The sequence below is a fragment of the Strix aluco genome, chromosome Z (assembly GCF_031877795.1).
Source record: "Strix aluco isolate bStrAlu1 chromosome Z, bStrAlu1.hap1, whole genome shotgun sequence".
In the NCBI taxonomy this organism is placed as follows: Eukaryota; Metazoa; Chordata; class Aves; order Strigiformes; family Strigidae; genus Strix; species Strix aluco.
Genome location: NC_133971.1, coordinates 29,512,188 through 29,537,843, shown reverse-complemented (window position 1 = coordinate 29,537,843; position 25,656 = coordinate 29,512,188). Strand labels below are relative to the sequence as shown.

Below are 25,656 nucleotides of genomic sequence, written 5' to 3'. Positions count from 1 at the left end.
TGGGTAGTTGACAGGACTGAGCATGTACTAATGGCTTAGTAATTACCCACCACTTTGAGGCTTACTGCTGCATCAGTTGTGCCTTTATCTTACAGGGCACAGAATCTGTGGCAGTATTTGCCATTATACACACTGCCATGTCTCTCTGCCTCAATAATCACTGAATCACCAGATTTATTCATGAGCTGAGTGAGTGAAGAGTACACCTCCAGGGCCAGAAAGTGGTGGTGGAGAAACACCCTGACACTTCTATTCTAAAAGCACGACGCATGACAAACAAAAATATATGTGGGTCTGAAAACATAGCCAGTGCAATACTTCGTATTGAGGACCAGACACATTTAAGCAGGAAGCCATTTATATTAATGAGTAAAAGGTTTTGCATTTTCTTTGTTTCTTTCAGAAGGTATGTGAGGGGAAAAGAAAGAATAGCAATAGCATCTGAAATATATAAAAGCTGTTAAATATTATTTATCTGGCCTGCTTACACTGCTGCCTACTCCCCAGAAGCAGATGCAACAAGAAAACCTCCTGCTATTTACTTCACTTTACTTATTTTCCTCACTGCCCAAGCTACACTGTTTCCAATTTTACTAGACAATTTTCTGAAATTAAGGTAAGAAATGAGTTAATTTCCCTCAATATGGATTGTAGCATTGTGCTTTATTTGTGTATTGTCCAAAAGGCATTCCAACTGCTTTCCATGTCAATTTGTACTGGAAAGGGAATCCCGTAAAAGAGAAAGTGTGCTTCCATTTATAACATGGATTTGTACATACCTTAAAAAAGATTTCCTCTTTTTTTGTAAAGAATTTGGAAGGTTACATATGACAACAATTTACCCAGAACCTTTTTATCCATATAGGGATGTGCTGAGACTACCAGAAAAAAACCTCATCTTGAAAAATGCAGTAAATTCATACAGAGAAAGAGCAAGATAACAATTAAATTACTCTGGGTAGAAACTAATTCAAATCCTAAGCAGAGTAACAGGACTAACTGCAGTGGAGGCATAGGCATGACTTAACAGTCATAAATCAATTTCAATCTATTGATAAATGTAATTGCATTTTTTCTTGAAACTCAGAGGGGAAATTGAAAATATTACTTAAACCTGACAAAACAAAAACTGCAGCTAAGAATTCAAATGTATTGCTTCATGCAAATCAATACCCTCATATGGCTTATTGTTATTGACTAAAAAAAAAAGTCACTTTCATTTCTAACAGAAAAGTTGGGTCTTCTTAGTTCATTTTTATTCACCAGCCGAACACTCATCTGGAACTAACGAGTTTTTGAAAAATAAATCAAACTGGGTTGCTGCAAAGTCATCAGGCACTCTGGGGATGGGTAACATGATACTGTGCCTTTTACATCTAAGTTGCCAGTTTAAATCCAGTCTAGGCCAGGAGTCACTGAAGCCTACTGCCAGATGTTTCATTTCATGCATAATGGGCTGGTAGACTTGGTTCATTTTGCAGTGAAAAAAAAAAAAAAAATTATATATGGTCTTGTGAAACTGTCACTGAAGACAGAATGGGTTCTGCAAACCAGACTATCTCGTATCGCTGAATCACAGAGTGACTGAGGTGGAAAGGGACCTCTGCATGTCACCTGGTCCAACCCCTCTGCTCCAGCAGGGCCACCTAAAGCCCGGTGCCCAGGACTGTGTCCAGATGGCTTTTGAGTATCTCCAAGGATGGAGACTCTACAACCTCTCTGGAAAACCTGTGCAAGGGCTGAGTCACCCTCACAGTAAAAAAAGTGTTTCCTGGTGTTCAGAAGGAACCTCTTGTGTTTCAGTTTGTGCCCACTGCCCCTGGTTCTGTCACTGGGCACCACTGAAAAAAGCATGGCTCCTTCTTCTTTACTTTCTCCCTTCAGATACTAATTCACATCAGTAAGGTGCCTCTGAGCTTTCTCCAGACTGAACAGTCCCAGCTCTCTGAGCCTCCCTCTGTATGTCATAGGCTCCAGTATTTTAAGTATTTTAGTGGCCCTTTGCTGGACTTTCTCCAGTATGTCCATGTCTCACTTCTGTTGGGGAGCCCACCACTGGACAAAGCACTCCAGATATACCTCACCAGTGCTGAGTAGAGGGGAAGGATCATCTCCCTGGACCTACTGGCAACCCTCCTCCTAATGCAGCCCAGGACACTGTTAACCTTCTTTGCCACAATAGTGCATTGTTAGCTCCTGTTCAACTTGGTGTCCACCAGGACCACCAGATTGTTTTCTGCAAAGCTGCTTTAGACATTGGTCTCATCAATGTGTCCCTCTAAGATCAATGGTATCTCTCTGTGAAATACAGGTCTTCCATTCAGATGGGGTACACGCTAGGAATGAAATGTTTGAAATTGCTAAAACCAAGCAAAGCTGACTTACCTCTGTGCAGGGCTAATACACACAAATGGGTACCAGATAAACTTATAAATCACTTTTGAACTGAGCTAGAAAAATCTGAAGCAGTTAACATACTGCAAGGTGGTATAAAGAGATGTGATCTAGACACATACTGAGAAACACACAGTTCAGATAACAAAGAAATGTTCTGTTTACAAATCAACTCCTAGGCTTGTTGTACGTTCAAATCTAAGAGTTTTGACCTTCCAGAGCAGCAACATGAACTGTAGATAGGTAGTTCAAATGTTTACACTACCACATCTTAGTGCATCAAAACCTGATACCTCAGGCTAACACTTAAATAAACTGACATAGGTGGGTTGACTGCCTGCATAACTAATTGTATTCATGCCCACTGAGACCTATGGACATACACTTCCTGAAATAAATATTTTATTGCTTAATCACTTCAATTGTAATTAGGTAATGAACTGCACTTTTACTTCAATGTATTATTTTACTACTTCAATTTTATTATTGTTATTTTAAACATGTATTGCATATCTTCTGTCTCTGAAGATACTTTTATGGTATTTGAATGAGTTCTTATTTTACATTCCAGACAGACCACAGTGGACCTCCCTACAGGAGACATTCCTGCCCTCTCATCCCTACTATAAAAAGATTTTTGTGGAACTCATAACACAAGGCTGCATCTATTGAGCTAAATTATCTCTTTATTAGGAAAGCACCAACACCACATTTTTCAAAATTACTGGAATTTTATTTGCCTCAGGCTTATGACTTGCAACCAAAGACATTGTGCAAAGAAAGCAAAGATTAAGTACACTTTAGGGAAAAGGTGATAATCCACACTGGTAACATAGAAGATCAGTCTGATGAAAGAAGCCATCCATTACACTATATAGATTGCAATATTCAATAGCATTTTTTTTTTTAACCCAACTTTTTTTAATCGAGAAAAAAAAAAGTTAAGCAAAGTTTACAGTAGACATAAATTTCATACAATTCAAAAAGCATTTTTCTGAAGATCATCAAGCATAAAGTGGAAAAATGTTTATGAGACAAAGTGGATGAAGGCTAACTATTGTACATTTATAAGCTATTAAACCAAGTTGCATATATGTACCACAGTGTAAAAAACCAATACAGAACAAATAAAAACTTTGAAAACTGCCTGATGAAAAATAAAATAACCAGTGGCTTTTCATGGCTTCTCCTGGTTATCAATGCTACAAAAGACTTTTTTTTTTTTGTCTTTCTGATGCCACTGAAAAACATACTATCAAATGATAAAACCAGACACAACCAAACCATTACCAAGTTAAAACCAGCCCATAGAAATATACTATCAACCCACATTTTCCATCAAAAGCTTTTTTTTGTTTTTTAACAATTGTTTTTTAAATCTTTTGAGGCCCATTTGGTCACAATATGTTACTTTTTTTTTTTTCCTTTTTTACACCATGATATCATATGCTTGTCTGGCACTATCCTAAAGCTAATTTATAGAGAATGAGAATACAGAAACAACCCAATGTTTATTTGACAAAATGAATTCACTGGGTATAAAATAGGAGAAGGGAGAAGAGAAGGGGAAGGGGTCAGTTCTGCCAAGAAAATAAACCCTATGGATCACTCATCATCACTTCCGCTTGCTTCCGACTGGTCCTAGAGGTAAGAGACACAAGACAAGTCAGAAATTCTTTGCCAGTTATTCTGTGGAATGTGTTAAAGAAGGAAAAAAAAAGAAAGTAAGAGGAAGAAAAATAACAATTAAACTGACAAATCAAGATAGCCTTAAGAAAGGTACTATGTTATCTAATATTTCTCTTTTGTGACATTTCATTTAATTGCTATAGACTTTTTTAGAGAAGGAAAGACACAGAGTCAGGAAACACCATATCTTTCTTTCTATCCAGACATTTAAAAACAACTGGAAATGGGTCTGTTTTCATTTGCTGCAATAGTAGAAGCACCCACACACACACAAAAAAATCTTGCTAAGAGGTTTTTTGTCTGTGGACAAAAGCAAACACACCATGAGGTTTAAAGGTTCAATGAAATTAGGAACAGCTCCAAGTAATAAGCTCCAAACTTCTTAGATTTCTTGTCTTTCAGCACTGGGACCAGATCTCATAAGCACACCCAGACACAGTTAACACTCCCACCCAATTCTCTCAAGATGATCAATACAGATCAAAAATGTGCTTAAGCATGAATAATTGAGAATTCTGACAGCAAGCAGGACAGGGTAGAGACGCAATCACTGCAACCACTTCCACAGTCTCAGTGAACAAAACTTACATTTTCATCTTGATCCTCATCACTATCATCATCACTCACAACAGGCTTGGCTTTTGCTCGGCTTTGCCTCTTCTTGCCTTTTCCTTTCTCCCGACTTTTTTCATCCTTCTTATTTAGCTTGATTTTGACTTTCACTGACTTTGCTGCAAGAAGTTTAATAGCATACATAAATGTAACTTTCAGTTACCAACTTTTAAATGCTGTCTCTGTTCACAGAAATTCACCCCTGGTAGCAGCCTGAGAAGATATTCCCCTCTGTTCTTTAGCTGGACTATGGAACAATGAAGCAGAGGTATTTGCTTTTATTTCCCTACTTCTTGATAGTTTTAACAATAATTTGTATTAAACTATAAAGAATAACTTTAAGTTGACCATGTGCATCTTCTTTTAATTCTCAGAATGCATGGCGTCTACAGGTAGTATATGGTCCTGTGAGAAGATACACATCTCAATATATTTTCTTCCTTGCACATAGAAATGTTTATCCTTCATACAAACAGATATTTTTTTGTCTTTTAAACTACAGAAATGCATTGTGGAGGTGACTGCCAAATTTTGAGTCAACACCTTTCTGAAGAGTATGTTAAAATTCCTGATTCCATAATATCTAATAATTTCCAAATGAACTGCTAAATTTGCATGCTTTGCACACCCACGTGACATACTTGGAAGAGCAGCTCAGGGCCAAGAACTACAGTTTCTGTAACCAGACAGATGGAGTAGTTGGAGAGTACGGGTATGGAGAGTATTGGGTGGCAGAAAGTGGAATGAAAGGATCCCTCCTTTTCCACTGTATCATGTTTCCCACTTGCAGGGACTGAATGAGTGTCACCTCCTGCTTCTGAAACAGTTTCACTTAGTCCTTGTTGCCATGAAGAATATTTGCAACATCTTCTGGTTCTTAACCAGGTGGTAAGTTTTATATGTCACACCATGCCTGAAGGTTGACCACCCACGGATAAAGACTCTCTAGTCTTTCCAGGCACTTCTCCTTACCAATAACATGAACAGGACCAGAAGGGTTTATAAACAATCATGGCCAATCAGATCTGCCTCCAAAAAGCACTTATGTGATTTGTTTCTGGCTTAAAAATGGTTTACTATACTCTAAGAGTATACAGCCAGAAGACTTAAGCTGAATGTTAACGCCCAAAGCAGCAAACTTAGTAAAAAGTTACTTTCACCAATGGAAAATAGAACCTTATAATCAGTCTCCATGCAGAAACTGGAAAATCTCCCAGATGTACTTTCTTTTCAGTATTTAGCAGGGGACTCACATTCTGATTCTGACTCTTCTTCTTCTTCTTCATCTTCATCATCATTGCTTTCATCCTCGCTTTCCTCCTCTTTGGCAATCTTCTGTCGTGCACTTTTGAACACAGACTGAAGAACAATGGAATCCTCATAGATCTACAGTATGAATACAAACCTATGTTGGAACTTTAAAGTCAAGCAATATCAAAAATTCATAGCATAGACCTTAATTTCCAGAGCAAGCCCACAGAGTATATGGCCTTTTCAAACACTGAGTAACAATGCTTGTTGGATGAATTTTACAAGAAATGCCAACATTAATATTTCATGCTCTAAATGATGACATTTGTCAGTAGTGAGCCACAGAAATACAACTCTTAGAATGTACTGCATCTAAAATGTCCAGTTAGTGTTTTTATTTTTATATTTATTTATGTATTTTATTTATGTATTTATTACCACAGGAACTACTGTGTATTTTCATTAGATCGTAACAGCCTTGAAAAACTGCCAAAGCAACAGACTTCAGCAGTAAGCACCTTAATTAAAAAAATCGGTTGTTGTCTAGCAATACAGTTGATAATGACAAATGGCTAACCCTCATGTTAATTATCCTTATTTCTTTCTGAAATCCAAAGTGGCTAGAAAGAAAGTAATTTATCCCAAGCAGCTCCTTCCTTCCTTCCTTCCTCTTAGATTTAAAAAGACTGAAAATAAAAAATTAAAAAAAAAAAAAAAAAAATCAGTGCTTGTGCTAAACTTATCACCTGCTCTCAAACATTCTGTAGCTTGCTCTCAAACATCAGATCTTCCCTTTAACCTCAATCATGAGGGGACTCTCAAGAGTGACTGGGCTACATTTGGCTTGTAACACATTTCTCAGATTAACACAGTAAAAGTCTTGTTGCCTTGCTGAGTATCTGGTCCTTCATAATAACCTTAACAAATGAGCTTGTACATTTTGTTTTGTAAAACGTTAGAAGCCAAGCATTGGACAGTTCAGCACTAAACAATTAAGAACCATTAACAGAAGGGTACAGAGTCATAGATTGTATTTGATTTTATCATCATTACCACTTGTACTATCCTGGCTGTTATACTACTTCTTTGGCTAAATTATAGACTTTATTGTGTCAAGGGACACTGGGCATTTGTGAGAAAGATAATGGAAGGATTTTTGGTTGCCATTATACAATCTGTATGTTAAAACTGATAAAACTGTTCTAATACTTTGCAGGTTAAGCAAAATTAATTAGAAAAACTTTGTTCAGAATACTTTTCATGAAGTATGCAACCTTTTTTCACCTGACCTCCAAGTCCTTTTTAGGAAAACTGCCTCTCACTGCAGATCACTCCATATTATGAAGTACCACTGTGCAATTTGTTAAAAGATGTTTGACTGCTCTTGACCATGGTAGAACTTCTTGACATATACATAATGATCATGAATATTTTGAAAAGGCTTTTCTCCCATTGTCTTATGACATTAGTGGGCTGTGAGACCCCACAGCTTCCTTCCTCAAGGTCAAATGATTATTGACTTTCTCTTATACCTGCTTCTTTTCAAGTGAGCTATCGAGAGAAGCACCTGAGCTCCTCCTGAGAAACAATTTATTTTTCTTACGCAGAGGCCTAGCATACCCCATTGTTCTTAGGAACGTCTCTTTCAGCTAACCTTGCTGTCCTTTCTCAGACCAAACACAATTAAAAGTCAAAAGCAATTAAGGATGTGTATAACATTATATCTTTCTAATGCTGGTCACTACATATTTAAGGTATCACTGTGACCCAGACTTTTAAATGGAATTTCCTAGGGAAATAAAGGGTTTTCAAAAATTATTTTAACTTTCTTAACATGGAATTATGGGTAATATTCAGTATCTTTTTTGATCCATAAAAAACCTGGGGCTGCTTCAGGAAAAGCTGTGGAGATAAAGTTTTCTTGTTTTGACCAAAATCCAATTCCAACAAGTTTCAAAAAAAAAACCCAGCAATGGCAGTGGAACTTCCTTCAAAAGGGGAGAAGCAATGACAACAGAACTTTATGACAAATGACAACATTCATGACAAATCTTCTGTTTCTATAGACACATACTACTTTTAACTCCTTACATGTCTGTGTTTTATTTGATCACTAAAACATGAAAAACTTTTCAAATTGCTGAGATTGCACTGAGGACAAAAGCCTCAAAACACAAAGTCTGCCTCTACCTGAAAACCCCTCATTCCAGCTCAGATGGAACTGCTTTGCTTCAAGGAAAAGCAGCATGCATCATACTAACAGAACAAACACATACATTTTCACTTGAAGTCACTGTGTACTTAAACAACTGCCTGAATTAGCCTTTTGGTTTTGGGTGCAGACACAAATAATCTAGTTTACTGAAGTGAACTGGTATGTCACAAAGGTGGACCCAAACTATTACAAAGAACATGAAGTAGCCTTAAAAACTGGAAGACAGCTGCAGGAGGACTGCTGCAGAAGTGTCCTGCAATTCACTGGAAATCAAAATAAATGGTATGAGAAGTTATCAGAAAGAAACCTAAAAAAAATCTTAGATATGAGTTATTTGGGCTTCATGCTATAAAAAGCAACAGTAGATCTGGTAATTAATGTTGGTACATTGGAATGGAAAATAATACTGCAACACACTGACACAGGTTGGGTTATTTCCAAACAGAGCAGCAATATCTACTTAACATTTCTACCCACTCAGGATTATTCCTGCCAATTCTACCACCGCTGTCTAAAAACAGACCATTTTGCCATTAGCAACTTGAGTCATTCTGATGAGAATAATTTGATTATTTTTTTCATTTTGCTACTGATTTTTATTTGCTTCTTTGTACCTCCTCTACCAACTTTTACCATTTTCTAAATTTTCAGTGATACTTCTGGGTATTACCTTCTTTTTTTTTTTCATTTGTTATCATTAGATATTTACAGCTGTTTTACTGCTATGTGACTATGGAGTAAACTGGCAATTTCCATTTGGACAAGGTCCTGCACACAGATTGAGGCAATCCCTGGCTCAAATATGGGCTGGACAATGAGTGGACTGATAGCAGTCCTGTGGAGAAGGACTTGGGAGTACTGGTGGATGGAAAGTGACTGAGCCAGCAATGTGTGCTCGCAGCCCAGAAAGACAACCGTATCCTGGGCTGCATCAAGAGAAGTGTGGCCAGCAGGTCGAGGGAGGTGATTCTCCCCCTCTACTCCACTCTCATGAGACCCCACCTGCAGTGCTGTGTGCAGATCTGGAGCCCCCAGCGTAAGAATAACGTGGACCTGCTCAAGCGGGTCCAGAGGAGGCCACGAAGATGACCAAGGGGCTGGAGCACCTCCCCTATGAGGACAGGCTGAGAGTTGGGGTTGTTCAGCCTGGAGAAGAGAAGGCTCCAAGGAGGCCTTTAGCAGCCTTCCAGTACTTAAAGGGGGCTACAGGAAAGATGGGGAGGGACTCTTTATCAGGGAGTGTGGTGACAGGATGAGAGGCAACAGTTTTAAACCGAAAGAGGGTAGACTCAGATCAGATATAAGGAAGAAATTCTTTCCTGTGAGGGTGCTGAGACACTGGAACAGGTTGCCCAGAGAAGTTGTGGCTGCCCCCTCCCTGGCAGTGTTCAAGGCCAGGTTGGACGGGGCTTTGAGCAACCTGATCTACTGGAAGGTGTCCCTGCCCATGGCAGGGAGGTTGGAACTAGATGATCTTTAAGGCCCCTTCCAACCCAAACACTTCTATGATATAATATGACATGTAGTAAAATTTTGTCCCACACTTCCTATCATAATTAATTTTCTTATTAAAATGTTTGTTTAGCTATTTATAGGTTGTTTCCATATAACTGACAGTAAGAATACCGCACATGCATATTATAGAAAACATTTTCTGTCTCTAGATAGCAAAAATAAAGACAAAATAATGAGCTGTATTCAACAATCCTTCATAATTAATTGCATGCTCATTTTTATTTTTAAGTCTCAAATTTTAATATAAACTCCCCAGTTTAGCTAAGGGTCATCAGTAATGTTTAGGAATTTGAAGGATGCATTGGTATTGGCAGCATCAACCTTCAGCTTGCTTTTACTTAGGTTTCTTCTAACATAATTTTTTCCCTCTTGCACATTACAGGAGTTGTTGTAATGTTTTCTGTTTCAACTTTACATCACTCTATTTGGACCTCATCTATAAAAATAATAATCCAAGACTATGTTTCACTATAGTTAGACAACTTTCTTATCTGTCCTCTGGATTTTGTAGTCTTGTGGCAGTGTCCTGTGCTGAATTCACAGCACTGAGCATGTTCATGTATGTGAAACATTTGTTTGAGATGAGATTTTGCCTTCTAAACTTCTGACACTCAGTTGGGATTTATTATTACTGTCTCTTAAAACAGACACTGATCTTTCAACATAAAAAAAAAAAAAAATTTACCAGAGGATTCAGAGAGTAAAAAGCTTCATACACAAAGCTTTACGGCTGGACAAACCTTAAATCTGTGTCTTCCATTAGCAGAACTGAAGAGTTCACTATGAAGTGTTTCCTCAACATCCTGTGCTAAGCTGTACTGTTAAATCTGCTCCTTCTATCACCCACTGTGGCAAACCCAAGCTGATGTATCACTCTACACATACTGCCTTTTACCATAGATTTGAATAGTCTTATAGCAGCTCTAAACTACACACAGATGAGAAAAAAATGATCTCAGAATTAGAGTCAAAACCAATTTCTCTGCATGCACACACTGCAGTTGTGTCCAGTGTATTCTGAATGTCTCTAAGAATGGGCATTTTTCTCTATTCAAAGTAAGAATTAAAACACAGGGTTTATGTACATAATATAACAATCCACAAGCACTGAAAACATTAGGCAGGGGAAACCTGTATGTTTAACACAAAGTGGTTCATTCACACCTGTGAGCCCTCCAAATTGAATGTCTGAGCATTGTGACACAGCAACATGACATCTTTCTCCAAGTCTCCAAGACTCCGATACTTATGGTTACGAATTCTTTCCTGTTGCATTTGTTGAGGAAATGAAGAGAAGTATGGATGGGCAGTGGTTCAGAAAGAAAAACAAGAGACAGGACACTGAATTAATGTTTGATTTCAACACATTAAAAGCTTTCTCTTTAAAAATTTTACCTAAGCATCAAGACATGTATCTGTTTAAAATAAAGAAAGGAAGTCTTAAAGCATATCATTAACATATTACTCAAAGAATACACCAGGGTAATTAGAATAGAAATTAAGCAATTGCTGTGTGAACTGGAAGGGACAAAAGCAACAGAAATAGAATTCTTTTGGTAAAAGGAGTTCCAGTTTCTTCTTTTTAGCACAGAAACAAAATAAGCTATGACGTGAATGAAAGTCATAGAGTTATGACATCACCTAACATGCAACAAGCTGCCTAAACCCCATCTGCCAAACTGTGTTTGGATCTGTCCTGGCTGTTCCAAGATGTGATGCTAGTTTAGGGATGACTATATTCCCCTAGAACCATTAAACCTTTGCAAACAGTGTGTTTTTACCAAAGACGTGCTTACAGATTCACAGTTAGGTCTTTGCAAAAAAGACACTGAGATGTCTTTTCTGAAAGTGTCATTCATGTCACACTGCTACATTTTGATATTCTGCAATAGACACTAAACAAAATTCCTAACAAGGTGTGCAATCTAAGCCACAAATACAGGTACATGCAATATTCATGTTGTAATTTTAATGACAACTTCATGCTTACTCTTCTGTATAACAAAAAGAAATACAGGAATCTCCACTTCCAAAAAAGGTTCTTACCTTTATCTTTTTGAAGTCTACTGGTTTCCTAATCAATTCATAATACTCTGGTAATTCTTTCCTAGATGGGAGCTGAATGAAGACTTCACTTAGCTGTCGTCCTGAACTGTTGAGAAAAATAAACCCATAATGCAAAGAATTACTACCAACTTCCTCACAAAAACCACCATACAATCTAATCATAAGAAAAAAATAATCACAATTTTTTTCTTTCAAAGAATTAGATATTGAACCCCGCTCTGATTTTTTAATTTAGTGCACATAATTTACAATTTAAAACATATCCTTTGTGCTGTTGTCCTAACGTATCACCATCACTACAGGATTGTATATGTAGGAGGCTTTATGGAAGCAAGATCAGGATTTGAATCTGAATTCCACAGTGGTTTGCCGAGTACAGTCTTATCCTTTTCTCAGTTTTGTTTTGGAATTTTTAGCAAGCATCCCTCCTATCACTATAGGTTTACCTTCTTGGTCTTTTTATAGTTGTTTTGTACCTCCTCATCATAGCAAACCATTTGTTCATACTGATTTTCATTATACCAGATGCTGATTGCTATCAGACTAACTAGACATTACAACAACAAAAAAATTAACTTTCATTAATGACTGTTAGGTTTCTGGGAAGATCATTGTAACTGTATTGAAAATCACTACTGCCATTTGCATTTCTTCAGTCATCTGTAATAAGTGACGGGTTGTCTAAAAACCTTTCATACTCTAGGAACATTGCCTATCACTTACAGGTGTTCAGAATTTCTAAGATTTCCAGATTTCCCACTGTTAGCTATTTTAACACTTCCAAATTGAGGGGAGGTTTTATTCTTCTTATTAGTGGCTTCCCAAATAATACATGGCTATAAGTCACCTGGAGAGGAAATGTTTGATGGCACTTATGGGCTTAGTCTTTTTTTTTTTCCTTTGCGCATGTCATTTTTCTCACAAAGTAGCAGGAAAAAAGTTCTGCTGAGAGGAACTGTAATTCACTGCACATAACAAACACAAGCATTTCCCAGCTCACATTCACATGCTTCCTTCTCTCACAGCTACTTCAAAAAGGCCCTGTTTTCTCATTTGCATCTTTGGCTGGTAACTCAGGGATACCAAACCTTCACAAGAGTTGGGCAAGAAGACTGCCAAGTCCGGGTTTCCACCTGAGCTTCTCTCTTGTAGTTACCCTCCATAGTGGTGTGGGATCTTATCAAACATATTAAATTAATACTAAATCAAAGGTTAACTGAGGCAGTTCTGCCATGGAGCATAAGGATAAAAAGCACAGAACAGCTCTGGTCTTTTAAAGTCATGAATGCCTGCTGTATCTTAGGCATTTCTTAATGCCTGAAATAGCATCAGAATTTGAGGAGATACTATTTTTCTTACGGACCTGATAGACCAATGAACAAGTAGGAATAAACAGAATTCCCTCATTTCCCTAAGCAGCTGTTGCTCACCTAATCCAAGATTTCTTATTGCTCTTGGTTTAGTCCTGGGACACTGCTGCTCCTTATATACCTTGCATCAGAGAGGACAATAATGTAAACATTTTGACCACAGCTTATCAGTGTTGTTCAACCAGTATCATGGATGTCAGCTGGCAGCTAGAGTATTTTTCCATCCAATGCAAACCTAGAAACCAAAAGCCTCTGTCTCATCCTGACAACTTTTGTCTGACTTGCAGCAGCAGAAGCTGTTCTCGACTTCTTAGCTGCCAGGCTGCCTCCTGGATTACAGTAATATCATGGCACATGCATGAATGCACTTCTGGGTGCTGCTGCTGCACAGTGAGACAAGGCGGTGTATTGTGCATCTCTGTCAGGGAAGGTGAGAGTGAAGTTTATCTACCCCACATAGCTGTTGGGGTAAATACCTCAACAGATCACTTGGACCTCACAGTCCAGACAGTTACTAGCAATTTCACCCAATAGATCTAATTTATGTGGGAAGCACCCTGTTACTGAAATAGCGGAAATCATAAAATGACTAGATAATTGTAATCCCAAATCTTACTGTTTCTCTCCTGACAACAAGTAATTGTGAAACTCAGGCCACTGCACCTCCTTTGGTACTGATTCACACCAAAGAGTCAAATTCCATACTTTCATACTTCCCCTGTCAAAGTGGGAGGTGTTTATACTATGGATTTAAAGGCACCAATCTTGCTAATCATCTATATGACTGACTATGTCATGCCACATGACAGAACTTGTCTTCACCTCAGACTGCACTCTCAAAGAGAAACTGGAAGCAATACAAGGAAAAGCAATGCATTAAATACACACTACACAACTGACTAAATTAACATGTTTTTCTACTTTGCAAATTGAGGACTATTTTTTTTTTTGTGTTAATAAACACAAGTGTTGAGCACTCACAACTGCAACTGCAGTCAATGAAATTTGTTCTGAACCTACAGAACACTAACTACTCTGAGAAATCAGATCTCTGGTGCCCAAATGGTGTCTTAAAATTTAAGCTTCTATTTCTAATTTGTAAAATGAGAATAAAATGTGAAAAAAGTTCTGTGTCTGCAAAATGTTCAGACTCCTTATGAGCATTATAAAGAAGCCCACGGGGAATTCAGCCACTCAGTAAGTGATCAGTGCCCACCTTGTAAATGCAAGGCACTGGTCCTGTGGAAAACCAAAGCAAAGCAGTACACTGTCATGACATTACACAGCATACTGTAACACTCCTCTCTGAGGGAATCACATTAGGTTTCCACCTTTTTTCTGTTATATCCTATTTTTTTGTTTGCTTGACTTCACAAACTTAATACAGTTATTTTAATAAATCTGTGCAATATACTGACATGTGATATACATGTAAGCTAATCCTTTAAAAAGTGTGAAAAGTTGCTTTCAAAACTTTGTGCACTATGAATCTGTATTTGCTGTGCAGAAGGACTGTGTTATCATTGTGGTGTTTTAAACTCCAGAAGCTTTCTTTTAACAGAAATAGCTATTTGAGAAAAACCACCAAACCACTGATGCTGGTGCTGCTTCAAACTATGCTTCAGAGTCTAACAACATTTAAGTATAAAGGAAACAGCTACTAATAATCTGATTTTAATCAAATTTTAAAACATATTTAGCATATTTGTCCTACTAAAAAAGCTTCTGATGATCATAGAGCTTTTAATCTCATGGCTATATAATATTTTTTTCTCTTTTTACAAAGATGCACCCACCCTTATTTTGTATTTTATATTAAAAATATAACAGCAGTAAATTATTAAACATCAATATCTGATTTTTAAGATACAAATCTAGCCAACTGTGATTTGTCCACATGTTCTATGAAACTACGAATGCCAGAGAAAACCTTCAAGGCTTGGCCTGATAGAATTAATTACTGAGAATCATTTAAGGCTGTGAAAGAAAAAGCATTAAGGGCATGAAATATGCAACAGACAGAAGACTAGTGCCTGATTTTGCCTACTGAGATCAATAACAGCTTATTCTGTTCTATCATTTTTACAGAACCTCATATGTCACAAAGAAATATTATCTTCTGCTCCCTTTGTGTATGTGCATCTATACTGTAAATTAACGTGATCTTTCCCTACGTAATCTCAAATGGCTGTGTTGTGGATACAACAGGAGAAAATTAGTAATTATTAATGCAACTGATTTTAATCTCTGTCCCCACTTTTGTAATTAGAAAATAATAACCACAACTACCACACAAAAATCATGCGCAGTAAAAATCACTTACAGTTGCCTAGCAACGAGCAGGATATGTGCTGAAGGGAAGAAGGACCAGAATAAATTAAAAGACCTGACTGCGAAAGAACCATGAGTGACAGTTCACTGCTACTGCATCAGCTCAACATCAGCTAGTCCTATGCATGCTCACATAAAAAAATACTTTCATGCCATGTGAGTTAAAAATACCACTCATTTTTAAAATATTTTTGCTTAGAAAAATATTTGTGCCCATTGTTTCTGATTTTCTCTGATTTTTGCCAAACTGCTTACAAGGTGTATACAAGCATATATTTCCACCCAGTTAGTCAGTATTATCTTCAGTGGAACTAAATGCAGGAACTATTAGGCCTCATTTGTACAAGGATCCCTTTGTATTTGTTTCCCCTGGCAGTATGTGGGCAGAAGCAAGCCACCACTGACCTGTCAAAAGTATTAGTACTATCAACATCCTTTCTCCTTTGGAATCAAAAGGAGAGACAACCATGAAGCTGAAACTGCAAGACATTCTTGTATTTCTGGCAAATTTCACACTTTTAACAAATACTGAAATTCAATTTAGAGCAGGTAGAATGAAGAGTCCTGTACCCTAGTCAGAGTGCTCACAATCGGAACCACGGTGTGCAAATTACAGCTCCTCGTCAAATGCAACTCACAAGGATGCTCTTTTAAAAAAAAGCAGGGGGGTGGGGAGGAGAATTAAAGTATCTTATACAGCAAGGTGGTTTCCCTGTATTTAACAACTTCCAATAGTAACCCAGAAATGTAGGGAGATGCTTCATTTTTGTAAAATGTATTTAATGGTTCTTCCTTTTTGGAACTGACTGCAGTAATATACGGTGGACCTGTCCCCATCACTGAAACGGAAGGGGGTAAAAATACTTAAAAATGTAAGCCCTGATTTTGACATATGGCTATGTACTCCATAACTTTGGCTTGGCTATAAATAAGAATTATTTACTTTGCATGTTTGAACACTCAAGAGTACCAGTTGGCATAATTAATTACTAGTTAGATTAGTAATTGCTAATTACATTACTCACCATTTCACAACAGTTAAAAACTGGCAACTTGAGAAAACAGCTGGAAATAGTCTGAATAAAATCGATTTCACATACAGAGAAAAATACACTTTACCTGAGCTATATCCTGTCAAAATTAGAATACTATGGACACAAATTTAAACATTTTGTCTTTAATAATGCAGTGATCAAAATGCTAAGCACCACAGACAGGGGAAATCTCTTGCCAAGCAGGAAATATGGACAGGGCATAACCACCCCACCCTTCAATTTTCTTATCAGTTTTATTAACATGTGGTCAACAACCACCTGCTATGGGGAGAAGGCTTTGTGAAGTTAACTGGTACACTATGCAAGTTCTTACCTTAAGTCTCACAAACAGAGCAGAGAGCACAGAGATCACAAATGAAAATCACTGTATCAGAACTATCAGTACCCTGGGACTCTTGAAAGTCAGCTGTTGCTATCTAAACAAAGCTAATACAAACTAGCAGTAGCATCAAACTGGTACCAAAACAGGAAACATCAAACTCTAATGCAAGGCAGGACAGTGGATTTGTAAGGAAGCTGAAGGATTACAAGGTATGAAGTATCATTCTTTTTCTCCACTTAATTTTAACAACCAGGAAAGGGAAGCTACACTTAAAGCTTATCTTCCTCTGAAATAAAAAAATGAAGGAAAACTTTCAAAAGAAGAAAAACATAGTTTGGGGGACTAAGCCTGCATGTGCATAATGCAGGCTGGGGCTCAAATTCGGAATACAAATTACTTATTTTGAAAAGAACATCTATCTCCAGTAAAATTGTCCCTGCTTTGAAAAGGCTAAAGCATTTGAACCGGATGTACAAGCTAATTTTGCTTTCTGAAAACATAACATACGTATTACACATATGATTCTATGATTATCCGTTTCTTTGGACATTCCTAATTTTAGAGGGAAGGAAAGGCAGGTTAAAAGCATCAGAATTGGAAAAAAGTGCAACAGTAATGCCAGGCTCATGTATTTCATCTTGCTCTCTTCTAAGCAGGTGTTTCACACTGCAAGATTAGAACAAGGTACAAGGCTGCAAAGGCACCTAAATCTTAGTTTAAGAAATAATTGCAATAAAATCCCAGATTAAAATGTATTATTGCACATGTAGTCTGCAAAGATGATGCATATACTTTACACTGGAGAATTAGGATCAACTGTGCAATGGGAAAGGTGTTTCCAGGTCCCTGAATCTAGAGCTTTGGTATTGTAAATCATCATATAATCATTTTTTAATCAGGAATAAAGCCCAAATCTATCTAGGTATTTCTGCCTCACTATTCCAAAAGGAAAGGTTCAGAACTCTTAGTTAATAACTTGAATGTATGCATGAACGTTCATGCTCATACAACCTTGTGACCACCATCCTGTATTTTACTTATTTCTACACTCTCCCTGTGTTTATGCTTCCCTTCTTTCCCAGGTGAATTTACTGAGAGCAATCATCTTCCCCTCTCAGATTGTGCTGCGTTTGGATAAACAAACCAACCTGTTTCCTCTTGCAAGACTCTCCCATGCTACTTATCATTTAAATAATTATTTATCCTTGTTTCAGCATAAACTAATCTTTCTTGAATGGAAAAGTGGTCCTCAACTCAGAAGCATTAATGGTGTCATATATAATGGCATACACATAAAATGAGTATTTCCTCATCCACACAGGCAATAGTGTCAGGGCCAGGCTCCTATTTTCTTGTGGCTGGACAATACTGATGGCTTGTAGTTAGCTTTGATCAGTAATTTCTTTGCCCAGGTCATACTTTTTCTGTCAGTTCCACATGATTAGCTTCCAACTCAAAGAAAAGTTTCCTATTTTTAGTCTGTAAGTACCTTATAATGCACTGCATTTCATGCCAGTTCTTTTACTCCAGACTTAACTGTGTTCAGTCCTCCATAAATACCATCCCAATACTGATATTTAAAACTTATACATTACAGTCTATGCCAACACCAATTCTTCAAGAACTTTTGTGATATCTTCAGTTACATCTTTTTCCTTGTTTTCACTCAGATTATACATCTTACTCATTAGATCTCCTCTTTCTTTCATATTAGCTTAGAATTTTCCTGTGGTACCCTAACAAATGCTTTACCACAATCATAGCATCATGGAATGGTTTGGGTTAGAAGGGACCTTTGAAGATCATCTAATCCAACTTCCCTGGCATGGGTGCGAAGGGACATTTTCCACTAAATCAGGTGAATAGAAGTCAGAGGATTCTGGTCATCTTTTCTTACTTTTGCTTTATTATAGATTTATTCTCCATTCTAAGCCATTATAGATGAAACCTAGATTAACCTAGCTTCACCTATAATGGCAAAGCAGTGTGGAAGAGAAAAAAAGGCTCTGCATCTGTAGTACTGCTCTGTATCTACAGTTGGCAACATGTTTTATGGTTTGATACTTAAAGCTGAGCATTAAGAGCAGAGTTGCAGTTAGAAAAGGTAGCAGTGAATTCAACAAGCATTTTTACTTCTTAACAGTTTGGAGTACGTCCCCACAGTTCTTCAAATGGAGGTATGACTATTTGTTTCAAGATTAACAAAGATAAACATGAGATATGATAAAGAAATGCTTATCAACACGAAGAAAAGCATGAAGCACATCACCCAATACTGGAACCCAAAGCCTGCAAGAAGCAGATATTGTCAACTTGACATGGACCTTAACAGCTCTCACACCAAAGGAATCCAAACAGTTGAACATTTTCATAGTGCCTCACATCTCTGTCCTTTTTCTCCTTTTTTAGTATTTTCTTTATTACATGGCAGACACCCCAGGTACCAGAATTCCAAGGAACTAATGCAGTTAGGCTGCCAGTCAAGTCAAATCTCAGCATAAACACTGAAGTTTTCTCTCCTTCAGTGTGTTTGTAGTTCTCTAGAAAGATCTGAAAAAACTCAGCTCGTAGCTATAAATTGCTCTGTAACAACTATTAAACTTATCGTTAATGGAATGTTTCATTAAAATCAGTATTATGTTGGGATGTGGGATGGGAATAAAAGGAAATACGAGAGTAGCTATACAGTACTGCATAAAAGAGGAAAATCTAAAGAAAAAACTTGTATGTACTGAGGACATGACAGAGATAACAGTAATTTGACCTCAGTGCTAATTTCCACTGTCTTGCACAGAGTTCTTTAACTGGGGTTTGCAAGTAGCTGGATATCTACCTCTGAATTTCCTTTTCAAAGAAACATATGCTGCATTTCTCTACACTGAACACCTCAAATGTTGCTAATTTGTCTGTTTAATCTTATTTTGACCTTTATATAATAATTGTGTAGCTCAAACTTCAGTTTACTAGAGCTTACTGCTTGTATTATTGTAGCCTCTAGCTTTCCTAGACATACAGAATCCAGCCTATTTTGTTGGATGCTTTTTAAATAAGGAAGGAAAGGATTATACTTGTCCCCAGATGCCTACAACAGAAGTCAAATACAAGACAGTTAGGAAAGTATTTGGAGACTCCTTCCCTGCATCAACACTATACAGAATCGCCAAACAAAAGCAGCCAACTGGTACTCCAGATTTTTGTGGGCACCAGGGAAAAATGTTTTTTTAAAAAGAAAGATTGTAACAAGAAGAGAGAAGTGGTTCTATATTTACAAGGAGCTCTTCTCAAAAGCAAGGGAAAACATAAGATAAAGCACACATGTATTAGTTTAGCATACACTGATTTTTACTTATTTTATTGTTTTATTGATTTTTTTTGCCTGCTGGCTTATTAACTGCAACAAAACTTACTAAAGATTGTAGAACTGATTTTTGACAACGTAACTCAGGCCTAAGTCAGTAAGATTTTGGATATCGCCTGACCTTTTGGGGCACAATCAGTTTTCTGTGGTCTGGATCAGCCCTCTGGACTTTTATAAAATAGAGAGGAAACATCTATTATCACTGAAAATTTAAGCTAAAGACAAAGACGACTTCAAGCATTCAAATACTAAATACACATAAAACCCTTTTTTTCCCCAGATGAAGCTCATGGCCTACTTTTCTTTCAATTAACCTGTCCCTCTATACTTGCCCCAATTGCCTTCACACACACAAAAGCCCAGAGCTCAACAAACATGAACCCCCAACAAAGCTGAAGGGTTCCAATGCCTAAAACCCACTTAATTCTCAAGCTGCAAATCTTGAAAATGTTCATCGAACTCTAGAACAACCTCAGTCCCAAAGATTTTAAGGTATTAAAGTCTCCTGATGCCTAAATTTGCAATTCAGTTCTGTCCCAACTTTCATAGGACTGGGTGGTTTGATGCTAGCTCACAAATAAAATCACAATACAGGAACTTGGAACTTGTCAGCATAGCTCATTGCACTGAAGAGCTCAGTTTAACAGCCATTTTTAATTCCTAACAGAACAGAGCTCCATACACTTTTTAAAGTGGGCACCAATTCTGTCTTACAAAAGTGTGGGCTCCTGGGAGAGGGAATAGTACGTCTTGTCACTACACAATAGCACAGTGGTTAACTTGTTTGACAGAGATTAGATATGAACTTCCTGGGGCACAAGTGACAGGAAAAAATCTTTAACCTCCCCTGTGACTATCAGTAGCTAACCCCTACTGGAGACTACAGGAAGTAACTCTGCTTGCTAATTTACAAATGAGAAGTAGGTGCCCTGGTCAGAAGTGCTTAGCTTCAGGAGAAGGCTGGAGGTCAGGGATCCAAACTGAAGAGATGCTTTCTTGCAGCCCTGACTGGAATAACTGAACTTTAAACACTTCTCCCTTTTCAGCTATTTTGTTAGTTGAGAGTCACAGCAAGCTGAATACAGAGTTTGCAGACAAATTCCTGCTCATCATGTTAATTCCTGTGAATCCTGTTCCAAAAAACTTTTCAATGTACTCTAGAGAGAGCCCACAGATCACAGAATGCTTCACTTCAACAGTTATATGTCAAAAAAGTAAGGCATCACAACTCTGTGTGCTTCACCAGATACCATGCAAGTTAATCTTTTACAAGCAGACAAAAAAGGAAGAAGTGCAACTTTCCACTTGAAGTCATAGACTGAAAGTTGTTTACATGCAAAAATTGTACTTCTACACTTGTGTGGGTCACCTAATGCATATATTTCTTAATTATCTCTGAATGTATTTAATATTAATTTAGCTTATAACTGCTCCTTATATGATTTAAGTAATTCAATATATAGCAAAGAAGGGATAAGTACACAAGAAAGTTTTACTGATTTTTGGCAAACAGAAGGTGAATTAGAAAAATGCAGCTTTCTCAAACGATTCTGATTCAAAGATGCTATTATCTAATTCTCAATTTCTTCCTCATGAAGCATAAAAGATTTTCAGTTTAAAAACCTGCAAAATAGAAGTCTTCAAATGACATTTCAGATTAGAAGCAGTATTTTTTCCTAGGGTCTAGCTATTCAGCATTTTCTTATGCTGAAAATAGGGATTTCTTGACAAACAGGCTTCCGCCTCAGCTGTGGAGAACATAATATGCTCAGTAATTCTAGTTTTACCTTTGGCGGCTCAGAGGCTCATGATATGAGCCCTACATTATTTTGGGCAGTCTTTCAGGTCATGGCAAGACCATGTTAATTTGCATTAATAAATCTGTAGCCATGTATTTGAAAAGATTAATCTTAACACACACTGCACCAGTAAACTGAAGGAAAATCCTGCTCAAGCTAAATGTTCTTAAGTACACCTTCTGAGCAGAATGACTTAATTTCTGAAAGAGCTCAGCTCTATGTCTGCTTTCTGTATTTGTATTTCAACAACTTCCTATCAAATGGGTCTTTAAAAAACTCTACAAAGAGTGAGACTTACAGGATCAGGCCCTAAGTGGAATTACTTTTCAAAAATGCTGTGTCAGCAAATCCTTATAAAGACTGAAAACAAATATGAAGCCATGAAAAAACGTAGAGAGAGTTATCAACAGAGAGGGAGAGAGCACGTGCAACAGAGAAAGACCATCTCCAAGCTCACCTATCCTTGTAGTTTATCACAGTATCAATGATAGCATTCATTTGTTTTGTCAGTTTGGGTGGATTGGGTGACAGCTTCTCTGCAGGAGGTCTGCCTCTTCTTTTCTTTGCTTTCTCTCCATCCTCCTTCCCAGAATCTTTATCCACATTTCTTCGTCTCTTCCGTTTTTTAAGCCGGACTTCCTCTTCCATTTCTTCCAAATTGCCGTCTTCAATTGCCTGACAACCACCGATTCAAAAAGTATTATTTTTAAACAAAAGAGATACTGCAAAAGGAAATAACAAACTGTATTTAAAAACAAAAACACAACACAGGCTGCAGATAATTCAACTCAAAATGTTCAGCTTATTTATAAACAAGAGTACAACAAGAAATTGAGTTACTGGCAATCAAAGAGACACTAAACATTAATTTGTTCTAAGAATCCCACTATCATCTAAATAGATACGTGTTTATCTGAACCTTGAATTCCACACCAACTCAGAGTTTCACAAACAATAATGGTCTGTTGTACTGTGTCAGTAAGTGTACAACAAACATTCATTTGTTCACATCAGTGGCAGTTCTGGCTTATGTAGTTCCATGCAAAACAGACTTTGATATCGCATGTTTTCAAACAGGTCAGTTTAAACTATGCTTGGCTCACAAAGGCAGACACACATAGTTCTTTGTGCACACAAAAAACACACAGATATTTTATGCAGTAATGACTTCTCTTCCAAATAGTTTCAGCAACTTTCAAATTGCCTAAGTGTTAAAACCATCTCTAAAATGTATCATTTTCTTCTAGAATAGTAACCAACAGATAGGCAGAAGCACTCACTGACAGTACAGTGTTTTACTGTAAAAAGCACTCAGAACGTAGAATGCAAAAAAACCCCCCAAAATACCAAACCCCACACAGAGTCACAAACAATGAACACTAGTTACCTGGATGTATGCTTTTAAACAGACCCAGCAGCACTATGCAGAGGGATAAAAAAATTGCTACAAAAAACCAAACTAGAAATGAAGGGAACCTGTTTACACACTGCCTGTCAGATCCATGTCAGAAAGCCAGAAGCTGAACTTTTCTTGATTTGGGAAAGCCAACAAGAGAAAAGAAGTAGAAGTACTGGGTCATAAGAGAATTGAAATTAAAAATAAAAAAATACAAAAAAAGTCTTAAAACCAGGCTTTCTGATTAATGCTTTCTCAGAACATAACTGACATTGATATTTGTCCCTTTTGCCTCTCAATATTGCCTTGAGTACATGCAAATGCTAATCAATCCTTTCTCGTAGCTGAAAGAGCTCTAATCATAAGGCAATTACCTTCATTTCCCCACAGCACCAAACATGGCTAATATTTATGATCATGTGAGCATAACAATCAATATAAAAAGAGTGATTACAGCCCAGCCATAATTTTTCTCAATTGTGTACAATGTCTCTTGAAAAACGTTTTGTGAGAAAAATCTGATGCACAACACAAAACAACCTGGCATGTTAAAAACACCAGTGGGATTTTGAAATCTGTTTCCTATGCATCCTCCGACGTGCAAATCCACAGAACAAACACGAACACAGAATCCTGAGGGACAGCCTGAAACTAGGCCTTAATAATCAAAAGACAATTTACATCATGCTTCCACAGCATCCAGATAACCACTATGAAGGAGGCTTGAGATCTTATGAGTTAGGAAGAAAAAAGGAAAAAAAAAATCTGCACACAAATTAATTAATATACATTTGGCTAAAGCAGGACACCCACTATAAACCACTGCAGCTAACAAAGATTAAGAAAAGGAAATTTCTCTGCATATCTTGGAAGCTATAAAAGCCAATAAATACAGCATGCAAGGCTGTCAATAGTTAATGTCATTGCTCTCCTTAAGCACTCAGTTGTACATTGAAATACGGAGAACACTGACTTTTGATGTGTTACACACCTACACATGCCTGTGATGTAGTTCTACTGAATCTTCAAGACGGCAATGAAAAAGGATATTTACCTTACCACTATCAGCAGGCCGGCTATCGGAAATCACAGTTAGTGGGGATAAAATTAACAAGCCAGCAAAGCAGCGAGCTGCTAGTCTCTTCATCAGCTGATCAGGAAAAAAAAGAGAGCTGGGGAAAGGCTATGTTTTCATATACAAGTAATTTTATTTTACTGAAAATTTAATACTGAAAGGATTGTGGATACTCAAATCTGCTGTTTCATTCTACCTACTACAAGGCCCAAAGCCTTCCTCCTTCAGCCTGCTTTAATATTGACAACTACTTATCATATTTTTCCCCTTATTATTCTAGGCATCCAAATTAGATTTTTAGCCGGGCAGTTACTGATTCTTAGTAGCATTTTCATTCTAATAGCATAACTAGACAATTTCATGTATGATTTTAAAACAGGTTGCATGCATTTTAAAGATGCATTTATTACAGAAAATATATTCCTATTGCTCCACAGTGAACAGATCAGGTTTTTGTTACTGAATCTGATAAAAAAATCTATTCTGATTTACAAGAAATTAAAAACCAAACCGAGTTATCATTTTGTTAACTTTGGTAACATGTTGTTGTCCTTCAGAAAACTGGTATTCACTTAACTAAAATATATTTATATTTTTGTTTGCTTGAGAAATTTTCTACCACCAAAAAAATAACAGTGGTGCTGTCATCACAGAGTTTAGTAACATCTCATTTTAGAATTCTGCACAAAATTCTTGCTTGGAGTAGGTACTGTTTTGGAAAAAAATACCAGGACAAAGAGAAAAGATAAAAGAATTTTTAATATTATATATAGCAATGTAGTAATGACCAAAAAATCCCTAAAACCCAAGTAAACTAACATATAGTCTTGCACTTTTAAAATTAGTGACTAGCAGATAGCATATTAATCCTTAGCATACTAGAGATCTGCAAACAAGTATTAACCTAGGTAGCAATAGTAACTTAGCTATAAACTTAGCTAGTAATATATCAATCGATTACTGTACTCAGCTTTCAAAATTTAAACACATATGATCCATGCATGTGTGTATGAGCAACAAAATATTAACTAATTCATCTGACTGAGCTTTTTGTTAGAAAAGCTGACTATTCTAAGGCTGAAGTGCCACATCGAAGAGAATGCCCTTCCAAACCTTTACAAGTACAGTAATGATACATATCCCAAGACACAAATCTCCAGTTCCTGACAGATGATGGGCTGTGCAAGAGTGCAAGATAGCACAGACA

The 25,656-nt window shown here is 37.1% G+C and overlaps 1 protein-coding gene across 6 annotated transcripts in view; it reads right to left on the bottom strand.

Annotated features, from left to right (window-relative positions):
- Positions 1-3,060: 3,060 nt before the first annotated feature.
- The window catches only part of SMARCA2 (SWI/SNF related BAF chromatin remodeling complex subunit ATPase 2), a 123,526-nt gene continuing 100,930 nt past the window's right edge, over positions 3,061-25,656 (bottom strand). For all 6 annotated transcript variants that reach the window (XM_074813739.1, XM_074813737.1, XM_074813738.1 and 3 more), the window contains 6 exons: positions 22,436-22,653; positions 11,723-11,828; positions 10,841-10,942; positions 5,949-6,081; positions 4,672-4,814; positions 3,061-4,035 (listed from right to left, as the gene is read on the bottom strand). In XM_074813739.1, the coding sequence (XP_074669840.1) occupies positions 4,000-4,035; positions 4,672-4,814; positions 5,949-6,081; positions 10,841-10,942; positions 11,723-11,828; positions 22,436-22,653 (738 nt within the window). In that variant the 3' untranslated portion in view covers positions 3,061-3,999. The remainder of the gene's footprint in view (positions 4,036-4,671; positions 4,815-5,948; positions 6,082-10,840; positions 10,943-11,722; positions 11,829-22,435; positions 22,654-25,656) is intronic.